Below are 24,649 nucleotides of genomic sequence, written 5' to 3' on the forward strand. Positions count from 1 at the left end.
GGCGGTGTCTCTTCTTCCAGAAGTGTGTTTTCACTCAATTGATATTTTCCATGGATTAGAATGGGTCAGAAAGAATTACATCAAAAGAAGAGGGATACCAAGATGTTTTTGTGGCTCTTTCTGTCGGCCATTGTCCCAAACCAGGTGATATGTGGGTGTAAAGGTTTGCTCTACATGAACTCCTCATTTTGAGTAGTCTGAGTACGCAGATAATTCTTAAATTGACACAGGAGAAAAAGGTTGTGTTTCTTTTCTCCACTTGGGTAAGCAAGGAGGAAGAGTAACAGTGATAACTACTCTTTGACTTTGTCCATCTCCTTGATAACTTCTTCTCAGACAGTTCCCAATCTCTGATCACCCAGCAGTGTGGTTCAGGCAAGCAGATAATGCAGGGTCCTTGAAGAGTGAAACAGAAGCATGTAACTTCCAGGCATCCTTTAGAATGATATTTCTTATCACAGTACTAAGTGCCAATTCTGATTGACCAATAATGATGTCCTAGCCCAGTGTGTTGAAAGAATTCCTAAGTCGAATCTGGGTTCTGGAATAAAAATGGCATCACTGGAGAAGTAATGGTTCATGTGTCAGTTTTTCTTTTCCATCTTAGAGCAGCTGAAAATAGCTCATTTCATTATTAAATTTCAAGCTTTCTTGCATTTATCTTCACAGTCACCCTTTGAAGTCCCAGTATCATTCCCATTTTGCAGGTGAGAAAGTGATTTCCCTTTGTATTATTTCCAGATTGGAAATTCACAAATATTTTGAGCCCTCGCCCATGCAAGATCAAGATTCTTCAAAAGCTGAAATTAATCATAAAGGAATCCTTCCTTGAAGGAAAAGTAAAGCAAAGGAGGCAGTATCTGAGGAGAATAAATTATAGCCTGTGCAGAAGGGAAAAGGGACTTGCATAGTGATCCTTTCTTGGAGTCCCATAGTGGCTGTAGACCTGTCTGTAACAGGAAGCTCCCTGGGATGCTACACTTGGGTGAGCTAGAGTGATGTCTTAGAAAGGTAGAGCAGCAACTCAATAGGTGCTTATTTTAGGCATCCATATGGTATTGAAATCCTCACAATCATTTTCTACCCACTGTCTAACCATGCAGAAGGAAATTGAAGAGATTTCTATAATCCATCCTCTTAGAATTAGTCTGTGGCTAAGGATCTCTACCCTCTCCCTAGTTGGGGGCCTAGAAATGTCTCAGGCAGTAGCAGTGGTTCAAAAATGCCTTGCAGAAAGATAGACTGGCTCATTAAGATTGCTGTGCTCTTGCAGGGACAACAATTCTGGTAAAGAGAGGCAGCATGAGGGAATTCTCTGATTCTACACAGAGTGATGATTTGCCATTTGGACAGGAAAGACTGATGAGCAACGTGAGCTTCGCCACCAGGTAAGAGCCTCAGAGAACCGATTCCCTCTCATTTTCTGAGGATCCTTGGGCAATACCAATGTGATGTAAACCAGAATATTGGCTTTATCAGCCCTGATAGTGGCCAGTGGAATTGTTCCCCACCTACATGAATTCATCTCTGCTTCTCCCAATATCATTAAGCTAAACAAATATACCTCCTTGCAACATCGCTCAGAGAAATTTATACTTGTGACTACCAAAGGTCATTGCCCAATGTTCTCTCAGATCAGGTACCCTAGACAGGTGGACTGGGGTGAAATTTCAATTATTCCCAATTTCTAGTATTAATCCATCCCCTATTTCCAACAAACTGATGATGAGGTTGCTTTTGTTTTTGAATCGGCAAAATAGGGTCAAGAAATTCTTTCTCCCCCTCTCTTTTTCCCTGCAGTTCTTTAGTGCATTAAAATCTTGATTAACAAGAATGCAGGGTTGGCAGTGGAGGGTGATCTGTTCAGTTGATTTTAAATAGAGGGTTGATGGAGCACCTGGGTGGCTCAGTCAGTTAAGCGTCTTTAGTTCAGGTCATGATCTCGCAGTCTGTGAGTTTGAGCCCCAATGTTGGGCTCTGTGTTGGCAGCTCAGAGCCGGGAGCTTGCTGCGGATTCTGTGTCTCCCTCTCTTTCTGCCCCTCCCCTGCTTGCACTCTGTCTCTCTCCCTGTCTTATAAATAAATAAACATTAATTTTTTTTAAATAGAAGATTAATCTAAAAGTTCTATTGCTTCAAAGTTCATTGTGAATAGTTTTGTAATATGTTGGCAACATTTCAATTTAGTACCTATACTATACTAGGAAAAATTTTTAATGGTTGAGAATTGTGATTATCTGCAGGTAGATACTGTATTAACAGTAGAGTGTAGTCAATATGTACCGGCATTACATAATGTGGGTGTGGGGTAGGGTTAGGGTTAAGTTCAAAGGCTGTCTAGTTATCTCAGTTTTGCTATATTAAATGAGTATGATAGTCATAAACACTTCTTGTTTTGTAACAATTGAATGAGATTAGTTATTTAAAGCTCTTTGATTCTTGGCTGACAGTAAGTACTCATCAGATGTTCCTTATTGTGATTATCAAGTGCTATACCTGGGAAGGTGCACAAAATTGGGCTGCATATGTAGTAAGTGTATAACCTATCAAGGATGTAGATTTTTAAATAAATACCTTGATCTTGTTATTTTAAATAACTCACCTCCTTCTTTTTTAATATATATATATATATATATTTAATGTTTATTTATTTTTGAGACAGAGAGAGACAGAGCATGAACGGGGGAGGGGCAGAGAGAGAGGGAGACACAGAATCTGAAGCAGGCTCCAGGCTCTGAGCTGTCAGCACAGAGCCCGATGCGGGGCTCCAACTCACGGACCGTGAGATCATGACCTGAGCCGAAGTCGGACGCTTAACCGACTGAGCCACCCAGGTGCCCCACTCACCTCCTTCTTTTAATATATGAAGAACCATGCTTCTGTTTAACTGGGGATTCCAGAGAGCTGGGTCTGGTTAACAGAGGTTTTCACCCTACCACTCCCACAGGTGAGGCAGGTGTCACCGTCTGAGCCACCAAAGGTGCCACCTCTTCGTGTGTGCATTTTCCACATTTTCCAAGAGGAATATAACAGGCCTAGGAATTATAGCTTCTGCCCTTCCTTGCCTTCTATCTCAGTATTTTAGGAAACTGAGATAATCTGTGGGAAAGGATTAAGAACTTTGTGTGGAGGAAAGTGCTATGGAATTTCGGGAATTCACACTCTTAATGACAACAAAACTGCTATTCACTATAATTGAGGTTTGCAAGTTTCTTTTTTAAATGGTTGGTAAATAGGGATTTATTAAGTGCCTCTATGTGCTAAGTAGGCACTCTGCTTGATGTGTTTGGAGATACAGAAATGATGTTTCAACCCCCATGCAATCTAGTTGGGTAAACAAGTTGAATTTATGTAACATAAATCAGAGTTCAAATAAAGCAGTAGTCCTTGAAGTGCTACATAGATAATTCTGGCAGGAGGGCAATGGAAGAAGAGGTCAGTGAGGAGTGGATGGATTGTTCCAGAAAGTTTCCTGTGGCAGGTGGGATTTGGAAAAGTAGGAGAGAATGGGCATTACAACTTGTGTGAAGGTCATGACATGGGCAAGGCATGGGGGAAACCCGGAGCCTTCCATGTGCCAGCTAGCCTGACCAGAGGTGAGAATGTGTGCTAGCATGTTGTATGAAAGAACATCTCAAATGTCTCAAGAATACTTTCTTGGCTATTGGTGTTGTGCATCTGTGTATTTGTGTATACGTGATGATTATGGTTTTTTTAATGTTTATTTATTTTTGAGAGAGAGAGGGAAACAGAGTGCGAGGGCACAGAGAGAGGGAGACACAGAATCCAAAGCAGGCTCTAGGCTCTGAGCTGTCAGCACAGATCCCAACGTGGGGCTCGAACTCACGAATCAAAAGATCGTGACCTGAGCCAGAGTCAGTCGCTTAACCAACTGAGCCACCCAGGCACCCCATGTTCTGTTTATGTTAATGCGCAATTGTTACAAAAACATAATTCACATTTAAAAATTGCTTTTGAGACTTTAAAGACAACATTGAGGATAACACATGAAGTGCTTCAGCCATGCTTATGTGCTCATTTATCCTTTTCCACATCTTCTGTGATAATAGAGGATTGGCAAGTAATGGGTACAAAAAGCCATAGAAAATCCTTAAATGTAAATGTAGGCATTCAGTTTGACAGACTTTTCCTCATTATTCTTTAGTACAGTTACAAAAAAAATCACTTATTGATATGTTTTCCATTGTCTTAAATACCTGCACTGTCTATGGTAAATAAGGAAGTGGTTCAAAGCAGACATCTAAAAGGAGAATTGGTCTAGATGGCATGGTCCATTCATAGATTGGGCCTTTCAGCCCTATATCTGGCCAGGAAATCCCTGAATATGCTTTAAAATCTCCTAAAGAAGGTCAGAGATCATGAAAGTTAGCCAGCCAGATCATCTCTTAAAGATGATCCTTAATTCATCTGCACCTCTTAATTGAAAAGCAAGATATGTTCACATGAGCTACATATTTAAAAAAAAAATAATCAGAGTCCTGCTGGTTAGACAGTGATAAATACTTCTATATACATAAGTGCCATTTGTGGGTACATTTCTGTGATATTTCATCAATGGAGTTGGTTAGCTCAGTTGATTTAAGTACAGTGTTAATAGGATCAATGACAGATCCTGCTCCCACTTAGTACTATAAAATAGGGTGTGTTTTTGTTTTGTTTTAGTTTTTTCTTTTTCTTCTTCTTCTTCTTTTTTTTTTTTTTTTGCAGGGCAAAGATAACTCCAGCTATTAAATTGATAAACATATGTTCTGTGTAACAACAAGTAGTAAAATAAATTTGATGGCTTAATAGAGTTAAGTAGATAGGATTGGGGAAAAATGTAAAATGTGTGGTGTGTGCTATTTGTGATCCATTTTTGATGTGTTAATAGTATTCCATTCACATACCCCAAACAGCATAACATTATTTATAGTTTTGCTGACAATGGCTTGATGCTTTTAAAGATGTAATCTTCAGCCCACCGGTGGGTTTTCCAGTAAGTTGAGAAACTACCATCTTCTATTCTTAGTACTGAAGCAATACAGACAGCCCTAACTTATACAAAAGTTATAGTCCAATATTTCATTGTGTCCCTGGGGTCTTTCTCTTCCCATAGAATAAGCAATGTTATAAATAGCAGTTAGGTTCTCAGATGAGCACACAAAAGTCTATTTAATAGATGGTAGTTAAATGTGTATTTGTTGAGTAAGTAAACAAACACTAGCTCTATTCACTTGAGTTCTGTGTCGTTAAATCAAGGGATTCATGTAACATGAGAGAGTGAAGATGAATATTTCCTCTTTCTTTCCATGGTGATCCAGTGAGACTTATGCAAAACTTTATGATAAATAAAAATACATTTCAACTGCTCCTGGATCCCCGTTGCCCTCACTTCCAATTTCTTTATTGGCTACCCTATTTTGGGTGAGCTTGAGAGAGTTCTACCCATTTTACTGTTCTATAGTTATTTACTGAGTTATTTACTCTGCCTCTCCTATCAAAATTAACTACTTCAGTAAAACTGATTTAATGAGGTATTACAAAGAGAAGATTTAGATACAATTATTTCATATCATGTTGTGACTGACCAGTAACACAATAACCACACTAAGTCATTCAGTATTTTTAAAAATAGGTGTTTATAAACTCAAGTACATATTGACAGATACCTAATCAAATGAACAAGAGGAAGCAGAAATTTCTAGGCAGTTTATGATAGACCTGGGTCAGGAGAAGAAACCATTTCCTGTAAAAAAGATTTGTTTTCTTCGGTTATATTAGCCCTTCCCTAGAAATCCTCCCTCTGGGTCTGCTTTAATTCAACTGCTACAGACTATATTGAAATCTAGATATTGAACTTTCCTGTATAATTTCCCTTCCCACTATATCTTTGTGAAACCTGTGACTAAGATCATATGTAAATATGGTATCAACTTCATCTTCATACTCTCCATGTGCTTTTAGAGGACCGGAGACCATGCATGTCATTTTTTCTCTCTTTCTTAATATCCAACCCAGTCTTATCTCTTTAAAGGTCAAGCGTGTCACAGATATCGGTCATGAGCATTGTCCATATATCGGGCATGAACCCTGGATCACCATCCTCTTTAGCTTTTATGCTTCAGTTTCCTCATCTGCAAAATAGAGATACTATTAGGACCTAAATAATTGGGATAAAACATGCTGAGTTCTTATGGAGAGCCTAAATTGAACAAGTGCAAAATGGGTCATGTTGTTGTTTTGCTCCCCCATCCTCCTCTGCCACTATTTCCCTGACTCTTAGGTTTTCATGCTTTTGCAACCAATTCCTTTCACATTCAGGGGGAGAGGGTGTGAAGTTCCAGACCTTCCACAATTTCATTCACTGTGTACCACCCACCATCCATAGCCCATCAGCTCAACAGTGTATCATCAGGATTTTCAGTGAAGACCTGTACTACGGGAACTCCCTCTGGTGCAGTCACTTTACCGTGTCCATATCTGCCCATACCTCACTGTTCCCCCTCTGGAACACTCTTTTCCGTGGCAATTCCAGCTCTCTCTTTGGCCGTTTCTCAGCTCCTTCCAGAATAGTTGATTTCATGGCAGTCTTTTGTTAGTATCAGAGGCACATCATCCATATGGACATGGGGAAATCCACTTAACTGGGAGAAATTGTTTCTCTTCGGCACACTCACTCCCAGCCCTTGTATAAATTATTCTCAGGGATGACTCCTGAGACATTTGCCCATTTAATCACTCACTTCCAGATACTATGCACCCTCACCCTACCCTCCGACACAGAATTAGGCAAGGAAGCTGGATCCTTCCTTCCGTTTTATTCTCAGTTCTACACACCTAATTGAATTCTGTGCCCCGGATTCTCCAGGCAAGAGAAGCACCATCCTGTAGACTGTGATGACTGAACTCCTACTGAGGACCAGTTTTCAGGGTCTTTCCAGAGTCAGAATATTGGATATAAATCACCACACATGGTTCTTCTGTCTCCACATCCTGAGATTTCTATAGAAACTAAGCATATAAGATTGTCTGAGCAGGAACTTTTTTTTTTTTAAGTGATAGGATTTCTTTCTTTCTTTCTTTCTTTCTTTCTTTCTTTCTTTCTTTCTTTCTTTCGAGAAAGAGAGAGCACACAAGTGGGGAAGGGGCAGAGAGAGAGAGAGAGAGACAGAGAGACAGAGAGAGACAGAGAATTTCAAGCAGGCTCTGCTCCACCAGTGCCAAGCCAGATACGGGGCTTGAACTCACAAACTGTGAGATCATAACCTGAGCTGAAGTTGGAAGCCTAGCCGACTAAGCCACCCAGGTGCCCGGAGTGGGTACTTTTCTTTCTTCGTTCCATATTAAGCTTTTGAAATGACTTTCCCTCTAGATAATCAGAGACTTCTTTATTTGAATAAAATGGAGTCCATAACTAGTAAATCAAAAGTGTTCTTTGATTATTTCATTCCTATATGCATATTGAGTTTGCCTTTACTATAGGATTTCAAATCATGTTCTAGAAATCCACATGTGCTTATACAGTATTATATAGTATTAACTGTATAAGCCAGCATTTGATCTACCTTTCTCTGAGTCCAGATAGCACTTATGTTTGCATTCTTGGAGATTCTAGAACCTCTGAAGTTGCCTTCCTCATTGCAACTGATGGCATTTGAATATGTCAGAACCCCTAGCAGGGGTGTGTGTCAGTCATGAATACAATACATATCTTCATCAAGTCTCAGTAGAAAATACAAGGAAAATGGCAATACAAATGCATCATGCATGATTAGGGGTATAGATAGGTATGGGGATAGGGATAAAGATAGACATGCACCTACACAGGTAGAAATGATATTTTTAAGCACAATGGGCCTGAATTCCAGAGATAAATGAAAGAGTTAGGGTGCTAGTAAATAGAAGAATAAGAATTTGGAAAGAACTTCTAGTTCTTACCTTGTACCTATAGCCAAAAATTGGATTTCTGAGAATCAAAGTACTACGACTCTAGCAAAAATACTATAAAAGTGTATATATATATATATATATATATATATATATATGTATATGTAAGTATATGTATATATATGTACATGTAAGTATATGTATATGTACATATGTGTGTGTATATATGTATATATATATGTGTATATATATGTGTATATATATGTGTGTGTATATATATATGAGTAATTCATTAGGTATTCATTAAATAAATGAATTATTCAGATTATCAAACAACAATTTTGTTGCTATTACTTAAAAATAGGGTTGCATGGGTGGCTCAGTCAGTTAAGCATACAACTCTTGATTTCAGCTCAGGTCATGATCTCTCGGTTTGTGAAATTGAGCCCTGTGTTGGGCTCTGCACTGACAGCACGTAACCTGCTTGGGGTTCTCACCCTCTCTCTCTCTCTCTGCCCCTCCCCTGCTCATTCTCTCTCTCTTTCTGTCTCTCAAAATAAATAAACATTGTAAAAATGTCAGCGGAATACCATGGAAAATTCAGCATATTCCTTCCATTATTCCTGTCTTCTTTGCCCTATTTGACTAGCTTAGGAGGCTGTAATAAAGGAGGGACAAAGGCCTTTTTTCAACCTTTCTGTTAACCTGTAGACAGGTCTTAAGAAAAATGAAGTCAAATTCTTCTAGGACTTGAGGGTATGGAAATTTCCATCAATGTAGCTGGGTGGGAAGATAAGGAAGCAGCTTTGTTAATATGGAAATAAAAATTACAGTGGACAGCTGATCATTTATGGAGTGTGTATATTTATTTGCATTAAGTAGTTTTTACATGTTTTCATTCTTGTCATTTATAATCTCTTAAAAGACAGAGATGAGACCTTGTTTGTTTAAGGGCGTATATAAAAGACCAACTCAACAACACAAGTAGAAGATTATGGGAAGCTTAGTTTTCTGTATAAAACTCTATTCAAAGACTAGAGACGTGACTTACATAGTTTCTAGGAAAAATTGTCACAGACTTTTTAAAAAAAATTTTAATGTTTATTTTTGAGAAAGAGAGAACATGAGCGGGGAAGGGGCAGAGAGAGAGGGAGACACAGAATCCAAAGCAGGCTCCAGGCTCTGAGCTGTCAGCACAGAGCCCATCATGGGGCTTGAACCCACAAATCACTAGATCACGACCTGAGCCGAAGTCAGACACTCAATGACTGAGCCACCCAGGCTCCCTGGTTACAGACTTTTTATTCAGCATTCTTTGCTCTCTGCTTGACACTCACCACCATCCTTTTCTGGGATTTGTATTTCCCAGGTACTTACTATCAACATCTGCTATTTGAACCAAACATGTATTTCCCAGGTACTTACTATCAATATCTGCTATTTGAACCAAACATCACTTTCAAAAAAATATTAGCCCTTCCAGAGGTAGATTTTTTTTTCATCAGGGATCAGGGATTTCAGCTAAGAAAATCTCCCTAACTAGGGAATTTCAGGCATCAACCAGAAGGGGACATATGTTTTTGGGTGACCTTCAATAAGGGCCTTTCAGGTATATCTAAAATCACGCATCAAAGCCTATTGTGTGCTATGGCATTTCAGTTTTTAGGTTGCAGCAGGAGTGATAAAGCAGGAGTCCACCAGACCCGTGGGTAAGGTGGGCATGCCAGAAGTGGACTGTCAAGAATGAGACTTCAGCTCTGTGATTTCCTACGCTCTGTGATCATGAGCAAGGCACTTACTGAACTGTGGCTCAGACCCCTCTTCTGTCAAACAGGTGGCACCGACCTCACAGAGCTGATGAGAAGACTAAGTGTAAGATTCTTGGCCAGGCTCCTAGGCAAGAGTAAAACACTCAATAAATGTTAGCAATTATCAGGACACGGGAGACATGACTGTCCCACAGAATAATTGAACCCACATACTGGAGACTCACCTCAAAGCAGCTTTCTGCTAAAAACTTATTAGCATTCTTCATTTGTGTTACCACCAGTTGTATGAGTAGGAAAGACAGAGGACTTAGAGATAAATGTCATTTCAATTTAAATCTGAGGGGTGATAAAGCTGCTGTAGAACTCACCTTTAGTAATAGAGGAAGACCCAGTCCCTGTCTCCCCATGAAGCAATATGGTCTTTGCCTAGGTGGAACAATTACTTTTTTTAACCCTTTCCCCAAAGACCTAAGACTATAAGAGTTCCAGCCTATGTTAGTCCTGTGCTGGGCTCCTAAAGACCACGGTGGCTTAGACAGTGAAAGTCAAGGGCAGGGCCATGATTGTCCTCAACTCAGCAAGTGTCAAAGATGTTTACCTAACACATTGTTGACTTTAATGCAGTTATTTATAACTTTTCACCCAAACTTGCCAACAACAGTTTCATTTTGAGTCTGTAACAGTCCCCAAATAATTGGAAAATCTTTCTTGTCAAGAGAGGATTGAAAAAAGGCATCTTTACCAAACTCCTCCTCTCCCTACACTGAGACCCACTTCCCCTTCCCTCCCCGCATCCTGTTCTGTTCAGCTAATTGACAACGATGGCAAAGCAAACACGAGGCAGGCAAAACTTCAGGGTCGCTGGGTAGCCGTAGGCCTCAGCAGCTGTCTTCAGCACATGCGCAGCTCTCAGGACAATAAAATACTGTTCATTGCTTCTACCCCACAACCAATTAGGTCAGCTGTAAATATTGGAATTGCTTGGTAAACATGCTGGAAGATTGTGCTGACTTGTTAATATAAGTGAAAATGTAATTAGATTTATAACACTTTTTTTCCAAACCATAATTTACAACAACAACAACAGAAGAAAAAAAAATTCCCTTGCAACCTGCTGAAATGCCATTATTAAAATGCATATGAAAAGTCAATTATGCCAGAGGGAGGTATTTAAGAGAAGTGAGTTTCCATACCCTGGGATTACACCGTGGGGATTGCATATTTCTTATTTATTTTTTTTCCCTGAGATCTTTGCTGCTGCCAAGTGAAAAGGAACAGATATTTTACTTATTTCACTCTGAAATATCGCTGCAGATAATGCTAAAACGTAAACTAAATAACTTGGCTCCTTGAAAACCCACTCCGTTCTCAAAGCCCCGAGAAAAGCCGAGTAGCCACCATTCTTGTTTTTATTTATAAGCCCATCTGTCTTTAAGCAATAGTCATATTGCTTAAAACATGTGGAAATCACATACTTTTTTTTTCCCTAAATGTTATTCTGTTTTATGTTCTGAATGAATAGATTATTATACATACTTCTGTGGAGAACCCTTTAGTAAAGACAAGAAACAACCCCTTATGTTTATTGTAAAACCCAGAGTTTCCTCCACTCTCAGGATCATGTTGGGAACACAGCTCTGCCCTCAGACGAGATGGCATAGGGTGCTAGGCTGGCCCTTGACAGGCTGGGCGGCTGGGCCTTCTCTGCCTCAGGAGCCTCTGTCCATCAGGCAAGGCTTAGCCCTCGCCTGGAGGCTGTTTTCAACCCATACAGGCTGCTGCCTCTCTGCTTTCTGGTTTCCTCATAATGAAGTGTAGGTATTATTTTATCTCATCTGTGTTTAAGGTACCAGTGGGGAAAAGCTGGTTAAAAAAAATCATAAAGCAATTTGTAAGTATGAGAGAAGCTGCCATTTTCAGTCTCAAACTTCCAGTAAAATGTTCAGTTTAGATAATGAAAGAAATTTTTAATACATAGTTTTTAGAATTGGTTGTGCCTACATTGTGGATAAATTACTCTTTGGGGGAAGATTCTGGGGTTGCTATATGAGAATCAATCAATAAAGTAAATCACATATGTCTGTGCATATATATATACATATGATTTACTTTATACATTTATACTTCATACACACCTATGTATACATACATTACATGTATACATATTTACAGGAAGATCTAGAGAAGCCGGAAATGGGGAGTGGCAGACGTTACAGACTTTGATTTAGGGTAGCATCTCAAACCATAGGTATGTCTTAGTAACTGAGAACAATGTAGATGGTCTAACAACATAAAAATGTTCACAGTCTTTATTGATTGATTGATATGATTATTATGTTTAAGACTTTTATATTTGCATTTACCACAAGTAAGAACACATTAATATTTCCAGCGCTTAAAATAATATTTTATGAAAAGCATTTTCATACTGATTTGCTAGATTTGCTGCCAGTGAAATAGTCTGTGAGATTTTACAGTCAGCCAAGCCTAGTGCCTGGCTTTCCACTGTTTGTAGGGTAGGTCCAAATATTCTTGGGCCTTTCTAAATTAAATGTCCCTGATTTCAGTTTTTGCTCACCATGTAGGTATTGAGCTGCCAGGACCGTGGGTGATATGTTTCCTTTTTTTTCTCACTTTATTTCTGTTTTAATCCTTGAGAAATCTATTTTGTGGATCAACACCAGAAACCAGTTTTAAGATACTTAGAGATGGCTCAGAGGGAGAAGATAACTGGGAAGGATTTGTAGAGTCAGGTCAAGTATCTGCTTGGCCTATGAGTTCAGTCTTCCAGGAACAACTCTCAGCACCCACACCCCACCCCAAGCCATTGATTTTCATCTGCATCCCTTAAGCTCACCCAGGAACAAACTCTGAGGTAGGGAAAAAAAAAAAAAATCAATGAACCCAATGGCAAAAGTTTCTGACCTCTTTATATGGATTCTAGCTGTCTTTTTTTTTTTTTAAACAGTTAATTTATAGGAGGGAAAGGTGAACATATTATTCAACAAAACAGGCAAAAACCATCTTAGGTGAGTTTACATTCATCTGTTTTTCAAAGTCACGGGCCTATGTCAGGTGACTCTAAATCTTAAAGGTTATTTGGGACCAGGAGGAAGAGCACATGAGAAACGTTTTACAATCCACATAAGTAGATTATCTCTGTCATCCCTGATTATATTCCTCCTTCCAGAGGGACTTTCATAGCCTACCTGCCCACTTGGAACATTTCCCTTGTTAGGGCAGTAGAAGTAAAGGAACACCATTCCTAACCCATCAGTCTCTCACTCTTTAGCCAGTTATTCTCAGGTCCACCTCCAGATCTGGGCATCTGTCACCAGCTCTTTTTCCTTCTTGTACTCGCCCTTTACTCTTCCTCATCTTACTGTTTTAACCACTGGGTCTCATCGTAATGTTTTTCTAAGCCTGGAAATAACAGATGAGAGAAGAGATAAAAACAGTGATTCCCAGGAGTGTGGCTGTATGTATGTGGGCACAGAATAAAATTTTCAGGGGATGGGAGGCCTCTTCAAACTGTATTCCAACCCGTGACTCTCATACCATCCCTGGCTGGCTTGTTTTCACTCTGAGAATCACAGTGTACAAGGCGAGACATCATTGACGGGAGCACTGAAGTTGAAAAGAAGTAATAAGAATTGGAGAAGGAGGAAAAGTAACAATTCTGGAACCAATTTCACTGTACCAAATGGGCAAACAATTCTAAAATTAATACTTTCCCCAAGTGCCTGATTTATAACCTGCGTCTCTTCACTGCACTCAGGAACACACTCTAAGGTAGGCAAAAACAAAGGCAAAACAAACAGTAAAACCAACAGTGAACCAATCTAGATCTATCAGTAGCCAACGTCTCGGCTGGCAACCCTGGTGAGAGGTAAGAGGAACAGGTCAGGAAGTTGGGAGATAGGTTTCTGTCCTGGAGTCAATCATTTGTCTCATTTTCTCTGTTTAACTCCTAAAAGTATTTTAAGTCTCTCCACCCTTTCCATCTCCAATCCTCATCCCAACCCAAGCCACCATCTTCTTTCCCTGGACCACTAGTGAAAATGTTGGTTCACCCTGTCTCCTTCCATTTCCTCTTGTCCTTCCTCATCCATTCCTCTATTGCACTTAGAATGAGGTATCAAACATGAAAATTTTACAGTACTGTTTCCTTTCAGTGGTTTGTCAATACCTTTAGGAATGAGATCAGAATCCTTAATAATACCCTTCATCCTAAGGTCCCTGCCTCTCAGAAAACTCCTTTGGGCTCAAACAGTATTATATTTTCCCACTTCTCCAAATATGCACCATTCTCCTTTTCCTGCCGTGGACCTGTGCATATTCCTAGAATGTGATTCCCTTCTCATATTTGTCTAAGAAAATCCCACTCTGTTCTAAGGGCACTCCAAAACTCCAAAACTCAACTCTGGATTACCAAGCTACAAAGGGCTTTGTATTTGATTCATATCCAATAAAAATGTGGCTTCCCATTACAAGGAATGAAGTCCTTTCAAACCAAAGTGTGTCTCTCATGTGGTCTTTTATAAAGCTGAATGAGTGAAAAATAAACATTGTAATTAGTGTCCAATCACTTGCAAATAACAGAAATTATTTTACACTAAAGAAAGACAAAAAGAATACCTAATAAGGAATCACAGAACAGCAAAACTGTAAGGGAGAAAGCACTGCATGTTTTCCATTGAGACTGGAGCCAATAAGTTGGAACCTGTGTGCCCTGCGCCAGTGCTCTCCAGCTGCACCCCCAGTGGGTCGTGGGCTTCATTCTCTGCACAGAAGCCTTCTGTATTCCTGTTCTGCAGAATCTGGCTACTCCTGTCCTCAAGCCGCATCCCAGCTCTGATACTATAAACTAGGTCACAAGATTCCCAGTATCCCAGTTTCTGATTATAGGAAGAGAGGGTGTGATTTGCTCAGCTCAAATTAGGTTTCCTGACTTGCCCAATCATATCCAGGAAGTAGAGTCATCAGGAACAAACATGGCCACTTGTGGGGGATGAGGCAGTTCTCAGAGAAGCAGGGAAGTGCAGATAATGGGATCTACTCCCATTATCTACTCCATATAAACATAGGAACCATAATCATCGTAAGTAAACACATTTAACTAATATCATGTCAATTAGAGGATCTATAATAGACATAGATATAGATATAAATATGTATAATTCCGTGCCCCTACAGGGTACACAGTGTCATGGTGAACACTTGTGATGCCCATTAAACAATAAAAAAAAATCTATCCCCAAGGAGCATATGTGTGATATGCAAGGGAAAAGGATGCATCAGTTCATTGTAGAATGGATCAAATAAATGGATACACTTTGTATTTCCATCTACTATTTGGTGAGTGCTTTTGAGGTGCATTATACTTTTATGGACTCATTAATTAGCAGAAGTTATTGCGCTAGAGATCAGAAAATGAGTGAAATTAATAAGGAAGGCTTCCTGCAGGAAGCAGATCTTGAGCTGCATTTGAAATGCCAAATGCTTTAACAGCTGGCGTACTGTGATCTGCATGAATAACAATTAATGCAAAGCGAAGCAAACCTGATTGAAGGAAAACACAGGTTGGCTTTCCCCTCATGTGAAATTTACCTGGCAACTAGTGAACCATCGGGACTTTGCTCAAGTCACTTTCTCAAGTATTCTGGACGGCCTGCCTAGAATGGGTCCTGCAAAGATCGGTTTATGGCTCGGATATTTGTTACATTTTAATAAGGCTTGGAAACTTAGATGTTATCCACTGCAGCTGCCAATCAAGTACCTGTGTAAAAAGCAAGACAAACATAACAATAAATGCTAAGCACTCCAGTGTTCAGCAACTCTGGCAGGATGCACGGCAGGCTTTATGAATGTGTGAGAGTGAATATACAGAAGCTTGGGGAAAAGGTCATTGGTATTTTTGGAGCAATAAATCAAGTATGGAAAGATTTGCATGTTGGCTGTATAACATACAGGACTGGATTAGAGGGAGAGAATACTTTGAAGTAATATTTCTCTGCTGACTTGTTTTATTAGCTTCCTTTAAACATGTTACATTATTGCTTATAGAATTTCATTTACTCGGATTGGCAGCTTGATAAATACGTCTATTGGCGATGATTTGGATTGCTCTGGGCATTAATATTATTAAAACCTGTCACAAGGAAATGTCTGAAAGATGACTTACTGTAAAGATTACAGCATGAAATAAATCATCCAGTGGTATTTGTTACCATTTATGGCCTCTTGGAGCTGAGTCAATCCCTTTTTATGTTGCATTATTTTTCAAGTTTTTATAGCCTTACATTATATATTGCCGTCAGAAATGAACAGATGGGGTGTCGAACATGAGCTTTCTGAATAATTCCCACCCTCCAGTTATTTGTATGAAGGACAAGTGCAAAACTGTGTGTTCTCGAGCAAAAAGGGGAGAGAAAGAGGTGGAGAAGCTGCTGTTGAGGAAAAGGGATCCCTTTTGTCAGATTGTGCAGGCCAATTCCACCAGCTGGTTGGAATCCCTGACTGGCAGTCACCCTGTTTGGGTTTCAAGCAAGAGATGAGGTGGCCGTATTTGGCTCCAGCAAGCCAACAAATGCCATTTTCAAATGCATTTTCTCAGAGTGCCTCTCTCTGAGACACTTCCATGTTTGGAGGTGAATGTGTCATACTCTTACCCTAAAAAGCTGAGAAACTTGAAACACACACACAAACACACAGAACAAGAAGACGCATTGGAAGGATTTACTGTTCTTTGAGTGAGTGACAAATATGCGAGCACCCTTTGAGGGGTGCACAAAGGATTCAAAGGATTCCGTGCAGTCTGAATTGTTCAGCAGGGCCCTTGGAACTCCTATAAAAGAAATGAAAGTCTCCCCAAGGGGGTTTTCGGCCGCAGGAACAGAGGTCTCGAAGGCCTTGGACACGGTGAGGCAAGGTGTGCCCTTGGGAGTTTTTAGCTGTCCCCCTCTGATGGGACCAGGCAGCTGCCTAATTGTCACATGAGCCCCTCTGCAGAGTCCTGAGGCCTTGCCACCCTTGGAGACAAGAGAAAAAAACAACCCACTAGAAAGCCAAGCAGTGGGGGGAAGTACGTGTTAATTTTTCTCACTTCTCTACTTACCACCACATCAGTTCTGTCAAGTACCGGCATGTTGTAGAGGAGCATGTAATAGACACGGAGTCTAGGTGTTGGGAATCCAAGTTGTTGCTTAACGTCTTAGGACTGTGAGTGAGTCGCTTAATTTCTCATCATCATAAAAAGTGGATGAGAATATTTTTACTATTTACCTCATGGTGTTGCTGTGAAGTCAAATCATACAACACACACACACACACACAATTGATTGGCTCCTACACCTGTCAGCGAGACCCTTACCTTCTCTCTGATAAAGCTCTACATTTTCCTGAGTTTATCAGTCATGCTCACTCATCTCTCCATCCCCAGATCCCTTAATGTCAGATCTCCCTCCATTCTCTCTTAAAATTTACAGTAGGTGACTTGTAGACACCTAATGTGAGCTTCGGCAGCCCCTTCCCCAAGACCAGACCCATTCTCTCATGCGGTACCACTGGCCCTCTTGTCCCCCATCTCTTCCTCTGCGTCAGCCTCCCAAGGACCTTCCACCTTTGCTTATTTGTCACATTTGTGTGAGGATGCCATCTGGATACATCCGTGTCATTGTTGCCATTTGCCTTGCGTACCCAAAACCACCAGGGGCTGAGGGAGGAACTGCTTCAGGTCAAAGTTCACAGCTTTGCTGCCTTTCACTTGAGATCTCAGAAAGTTTTCTGCCCCTAACCCAAGGAGAGAGTACCAAAGGATAAATTTCAAATAGCTACTGAGTTTATAAAGGCAGTCAGTTATGCAGAGTTGAATTTATGTACTCCTGTTAGAAATGAGCCTCTCTTCTTCCCTCCCACTACCCCTCTCTTCCTCACCCACAGTCCCTATTTTCCCCTTTGTCCCCACAAAGGAACATTTGCATAAGCCCCATCCCCAGTCCAGCTGATTGGCAATGCTGAAGGCCCTACAATCTAACTGATATGTAAATGTGTAACTCTTGAATCTTAGATCTGTCTCTGAAGTGTGCTTTTCTTTTTTTCTTCTTTTTTCATCTCCCACCTTCCCTTCTTTCCTTTTCCTATTCCTCCCTTCTTTTCTTTTTCTTTTACCTTTTAAATTTTATTTACTTTTGCTTTCCCAGACATGTGTCGATTGAGTCATCAAAGTTCTCAGGCTCTTCTGAGTAAGCATCTTGATGTCTCTGTTTCTATATAGTAACAGATTGTCTCAGATGAGACTATGATTCACCAAACTAAACCACCAGTAGATGACCTTTTACATACTCTGGAAACTTAGTATGAACAATGTTCTTTCACCCAGTCCCATGATGAGAAAACTGATGTTCACCAGTTTCCCCATCAGTCTGTGTCCTCCCGCACTTTAGAGAAAAGAAGCATGACACTAAGCTCAAACCTGACTCTCTTGTTCACTGGCAACCACATGATGTCTCTAGGCTAAGTCCCCTGTCTGCAAATTAGAAAGGAGGTAGACATGGTCATCTAAAGGTCCTTTAAGCTTTAAGTTATCACTTGCTCCTGGTCCAGCTTCCATATCTTGAAACATCCTCATAGTAACTGATTTCTCCATGTGGTATTTTGCCTTTTGTAGAGAGAAAGGATTCCCCTGATGATACTTACTAAATCTCTTTCTCTGACCAACTCCAATACCTCATGCAGAGTTTACAAATCCTTCTTTGTTTTGGCTCCCATTTTAAAAAGTTCTTATAAATCCACTAAAACTATTAAATATTAAGCCATTTTCTAAACTATTTCAAAGATGTGTGTGTGTGTGTGTGTGTGTGTGTGTGTGTGTGTGTGTGTGTTGTGTTGTGTTGTATTGGATGTGGGGTCAGGAAGAGAGACAGTATGACCCAGAGTGACCTGACATAATAAAGTTTCATAGTAATGTCTAATTACTGCTACTCACCTCTTTATTATTAATTCCACAATTCCGGCACATAAAATAACTTAATCATTTTCAGAATTTGCATGACTAATGGAGTGAGTTCTGATAGAATAAGGATAAGTTTCGTAATTAGGTTTTGCCTGGAACTTGTGCAAACCAGTCTATTTATAATTTGGTCAGCTCCTGATTTTTAATGAGGGCACTGAGAGTGACTGAAGCCTCTGGCAGCATTCACTTCATATTTTAATTACCCACAGTAATTCTGACAATTACACACATGTCATAAATCACACCATAATGACCCATGAAGAAAGTATATTTAATTACTGAAGAGGGAGTTCTCAGATTAAACAGGTAGATGGGATGTGCTAAGATACGAACCATATTTGAAAACTGAGCTGGTTCTGTGACCTGGAAGAACCAGCCTCTGAAACTTGCATTATGGAGAAGAAGGAAAGCCATTGCCAAATTTCCAGTTTTAGCTCCAACATGTAAAGAGCTTGGAAGTCATCACTCCTGTCCTTACAACAGGAAAAACAAAACTATTCAAACTGAAAATTAAAGACTTTTCTTCACCCATCCGAGAGCTGAGGTTTACAGGACAAACCATCACCCTGAAATCTGGAGAGTCACGGCAGAGATACACCTACCTGAGGAGAGACCCAGTGGACCCAGACACTGGTGTGAGCTTAAATGGTAATTTTGGTGAATTGACAGATGTTGAGTGTGGATTAGGTGAAGAGTGAGAAACTCCTGGGGGCTGCACGTTTACAGGAACATCCACACTTTTGGGGGTTTTACCTTCAGGAACTCTACCAAATTCTCGCAGTAAAGAGCCAGAAAAAACACTTCAACAACTCCAACAGCAGGAGGGGAAGAGTAACTGTAGTGAAATACACCCCAGGGTTCACCATAACACAGGCTTACTCCCTAGGGGAAAAGGTTTTACCAGTGCCTGCCTCAGGTCAGGGAATGGCATTTCTCCCACTTGAGCCCTGCATAGCCTTCTTTCTCACGTGTGGGGAGCAGGGTAGAGCTAAGATACACTTGTGAAGATCACAGGACTACTAAAAACAGATTTAATCACAAAATTATGTAATCTTCCCCTCTCCTGTACATTACTACCGCACCAACAGGTCTCAGCTATAATGACAGTGGATTATAGTTGAAAATGTTGCAAAGGGCAGACTATGCAAGAAACAGTTCTTAGAGAAACCCAAAGACAGATGAGACAAAAGCAAGGACACTAGAGAGGAATTTGAAGCCTCTGGAAACTTCAGCCACACAGAGCATTAAACATAGTGCAACTGCTAGCCAGATTAACATAAAGCCTCACACTCACATCTATTTACTTTAGTTGTTACTACTTAATACATCATATCCCATTATAAAAACAAAGCAAAACAAAAAGCATGCTAAACGGCAAGAAATAACACTATTTAAAGAGACAAAGCAAGAATTAGAACAAAACTCAGATGTAATTATCAGACAGGAGGTTTAAAAGGAGTATGATTATGGGGCTCAGTCAGCTAAGCGTCGGACTTTTGACATCGGCGCGGGTCATGATCTCACAAGCCATGACATCGAGCCCTGCATTGGGCTCTGTGCTGATAGCAAAGAGCCTGCTTGCAATTCTCTCTCTCTTCCTCTCTCTCTGCCCACCCTCTTCAAAATAAATAAGTAAACATTAAAAAAAAATAAAATGAGTATGATTAGGAGTGTCTGAGTGGCTCAGTTAAGCGTCCAACTCTTGATTTTGGCTCAGGTCATGATCTCAGAATCTGTGAATTCAAGCTCAGTTGTTAGCATGGAGCCTGCTCGGGATTCTCTGTCTCCCTCTCTCTCTCTCTCTCTCTGCCCCGCCTCCACTCACTCTCCCTCTCTCAAAATAAATAAATAAATAAACTTAAAAAAAAACTAAACAAAAATAAATACAATGAGTATGATTAATATGTTAAGGGCTCTAATGAAAAGAGTAAGCAACATAGAAGAACAAATGAGTAATATAAGCAGAGGGATGGAAATTCTAAGAATCAAAAGGAAATGCTAGAAATCAAAAACACTATAACAGAAATTTTGAAAAAAGATGACTTGATGGGCTCACTAGTAGACTGGGCAAAGCAGAAGAGAGAATGAGTGAGCTTAAAGATATGTCATCAGAAATTTCCCCAAGTGATATGTAAGAAAAAGGAAAGAAGAATGAAGAATCAGAGAAATACTGAAGAAATATGAGACAATTTGAAATTGTGTAGCACATCCATTTTTGAATAAAAAGGGAGAAGGGAGCAGAAGAAATATTTGAAGTAATACTGGCTGAGAAATTTCCAAAATTAATGACACCAAATCACAGATCCAGAAAGTTCAGAGAACACCAAGTATGATAAATATGAAAATATCTACAATTATGCATATCATATTCAAACGGCTAAAAAACAAAAACAAAGTGAAACTTGTGAAGGAAAGCAGAGGGGAAAAACCAGACTACTTGTGGAGGAACAAGGATAAGAATTACAGTGGTCTTTTTGTCAGAAACTATGGTAAGAAAGAGAGTGAAGTGAAATATTTAAAGTATTGGTAGGGAAAAGCCCATCAACCTAAAATTTTATATGCAGTGAAATTTTCCTTCAGAAGTAAAGAGAAAAATACTTTTTCAGATGGACAGAAACGTAGGGAATTCATCACCAGAAGGCCTGCCTTCTAAGAAGAATCAAAAGAAGGTAAGAAAGTAAGAAGGTCTTTTCAGGAAGAAGGAAAATGATATAGGTCAGAAACTCAGATCTACATTAAAGAGCATTAGAGAAGGAATGAATGAAGGTAAAATAAAATACTTCATTTTTGTTTTCAGTTTCTCGTTTAAAGTACTGATAGTAAAATTGTATCAGTGTTGATGGCGTATACATACATGAAATGAATAAAAGCAATGTCATAAGAGAGGGGATGGAAGAATCAGGAATACTCTGTCATAAGCTACCAGCACAAAGCATTATAGTGTTATCTGAAGGTGGGCTTAGATTAGTCAAAAATGTATATTGCAAATTTAAAGGCAATTTAAAATTTTTTTAATTTGTTTTGTCTCTCAAAACAGATGAACGTAAGGGAAGGGAAACAAAAATACTATAAAAACAGGGAGGGGGAAAAAACAGAAAAGACTCATAAATATGGAGAACAAACTGAGGGTGGCTGGAGGGGTTGTGGGAGGGAGGATGGGCTAAATGGGTAAGGGGCATTAAGGAATCTACTCCTGAAATCATTGTTGCACTATATGCTAACTAATTTGAATGTAAATTTTAAAAAATAAAAATAAATAAAAAATAAATTAAAAAAAACTTTAATTAAAAAAAAGAAGTACAAGCAATATCCTAAAGGAGGAGTTAACATGAATTAATATAAAATGCCCAGTTGAAACCAGAGAAGACAGAAAAAAAAAAAAGATATGAGAGAAGAATAAATGTAACAAATAGCAACAATTACAAACATGGTAGATAATCCAACTATATCAGTGATCACTTTAAATTTTAATTTTTAGGGGCGCCTGGGTGGCGCAGTCGGTTAAGCGTCCGACTTCAGCCAGGTCACGATCTCGCAGTCCGTGAGTTCGAGCCCCGCGTCGGGCTCTGGGCTGATGGCTCAGAGCCTGGAGCCTGTTTCCGATTCTGTGTCTCCCTCTCTCTCTGCCCCTCCCCCGTTCATGCTCTGTCTCTCTCTGTCGCAAAAATAAATAAATGTTGAAAAAAAAAAAAATTAAAAAAAAAAAAATTTTAATTTTTAAAAATTTTCTAAATTAAGTTTATTTGTTTTGAGAGAGGGAGAGAGAGAGGGTGAGCAGTTGAGGGGCAGAGAGAGAATCCCAAGCAGGCTCTGCACAGTCAGCACAGAGCTGGATGAGGGGCTCGAATTCAAGAACTGTGGGATCATGACCTGAGCAGAAAACAAGAGTTGGATGCCTAACCAGGCACCCCTCAGTTATCACTTTTAATAAGAATGGTATAAATAAAACAAGTAAAAGACATATCATCAGTGTGAATAAGGAAACAGAACCTAAATGTATGCTAACTATAAGAAACTCAGTTTAAATATAAATATTTGGACCAGTTAAAAATGAAAAGATGGAGAAAGATAACCCGTGCTAATACTAATGAAAAAGAAAGCTTGAATTTTATCAAAGAAGATTCAAAACAAGGAGAATGGATAAAGAGGGACATTACTTAATGATAAAGAGGTCAATCCTTCAAGAAGATATAATGATCCTAAATGTGTATGTACCTAAAAACAGATCATCAGAATACATGGAATAAAAAAATTGATAGAACTGAAAGAGGAAATAAACAAATCCACTCTTAAAGTTGGAGATTTAATGACCCCTTTTTCAGTAATTGATCAAGTTAGCAGAAAATCAGTAAGAATATAGTTGCTCTAAACAGGATTATCAATCAACTTGACCTAATTGACATTTGTAGGATACTTCAACAATAGCAATATGCACATTCTTAAGTATACAAAATAGACTACATTCTTCAGGGCCATCCTACATTCTGGGCCAATACATTAAGAAATTTAAAGGAATCATAATCATACAAAATCTGTTTTCAGAACTCAATGGAATTAAATTGGAAATCAACTACAGAAAAAGCTAGAAACCGCCCCCCCATATGTGGAAATAAACAAATTTTAAATAACATATAGGTCAAAGAATAAGTCTAAAGGAAATGTTAAAATGTTTTGAAGAAAAATGAAAATACAAATTCTCAAAATTAGTGACATGAAAAAAGGCAGTGCCTAAAGGGAATTTTATGACACTGAATGAATTATGTTTAGAAAAGAGAGAACTAAAGTCAATAATCTAAGCTTCTACCTTAAAAAAATTAAACAGAAGAAAAGTAATAATGAAATTAGAGGATAGGTCAATTAAAATTAAAACAAAAAACCAAAATGGAATCAACAAAACCCAAAGGTAGTTCTTTGAAAATACCAGTACAATTTATAAACTTCTAGCCAGACTAAATGAAAAGGGGTCATTAACTACTGATTCCATGAGCATTAAAAGGATAATTTAGAAATTCTATTAAATCTCTGCAGAGAATTTGATTTAGATGATATGGAACAAGTCCTTGAAAGACACAAAGTACTAGGGCATCTGGGTGGCTCAGTAGGTTGTGTCTGACTTCGGCTTAGGTCATGATCTCATGGTTCTTGAGTTCAAGCCCTGCACTGGATTCTGTGCTGACAACTCAGAGCCCCGAGCCTGCTTCAGATTCTGTCTCCCTCTCTCTTTGCTCCTCCCCTGCTCATACTCTGCACTTCTCTCTCTCTCTGTCTGTCTCTCTCAAAAATAAATAAGCATTAAATTTTTTTTTAAAAAAGAAGGATACAAAGTACCCAAACTCACACAAAACTCTTTGAATAGACCTATCTGTATAAATAAATATAGCCAATGATTAATAGCCCCCAGAAGTTTTTACTGGTGAATTCTACCAAGCATTTAAGTAATGATAATAATTCTCCACAATCTCTTTCACAAAATAGAAATAAACTGTATACTTCCTAACTCAGAACCAACATTATCCTAACCAGATATAGATATTATAAGAAAGGAAAACTATAGGCCAGTATCTCATAGGAACATGCGCAAAAATCCACAACAAAATAAAGGCAATTGAAATGTAATAATATGTAAAAAGAATTTTTATTATGACCATTTAGGATTTATTCCAAATGTAAGGCTGGTTGAACATTGAAAAATCAATCAATGTAATTGTCTATATAGCAGACCAAAGAAGAAAAATCATATAATCATTTCAATCAATGCATAAAAAGCATTTGGCCCAATAATAACATTCACTCATGATTAAAAAGGAAAAACTCCGCCAACTAGGTGAAGAGAGGCTAGCTTCCTCCACTTGATAAAGAATATCTATGAAAAGCATATGGATAACATCGTATTTAATGACCAGAAACTGGATGCTTTCCCCTTAAGGTCATATACAAGGCAAGGATATACCCTCTTATCATTCCTACTTACCAACATACTG

General features: G+C 39.1%; 1 protein-coding gene across 1 annotated transcript in view; it reads left to right on the forward strand.

The window, feature by feature from the left end:
* The window catches only part of KCNU1 (potassium calcium-activated channel subfamily U member 1), a 150,263-nt gene that overhangs the window by 76,983 nt on the left and 48,631 nt on the right, over positions 1-24,649 (forward strand). Inside the window, exon 19 of the mRNA XM_047090423.1 lies at positions 1,274-1,388. Within this exon, the coding sequence (XP_046946379.1) occupies positions 1,274-1,388 (115 nt within the window). The remainder of the gene's footprint in view (positions 1-1,273; positions 1,389-24,649) is intronic.

The sequence above is a fragment of the Lynx rufus genome, unplaced genomic scaffold (assembly GCF_022079265.1).
Source record: "Lynx rufus isolate CCGP_SWC_20201006 ecotype Redwood Valley unplaced genomic scaffold, mLynRuf1.p SCAF_3, whole genome shotgun sequence".
Classification (NCBI taxonomy): domain Eukaryota; kingdom Metazoa; phylum Chordata; class Mammalia; order Carnivora; family Felidae; genus Lynx; species Lynx rufus.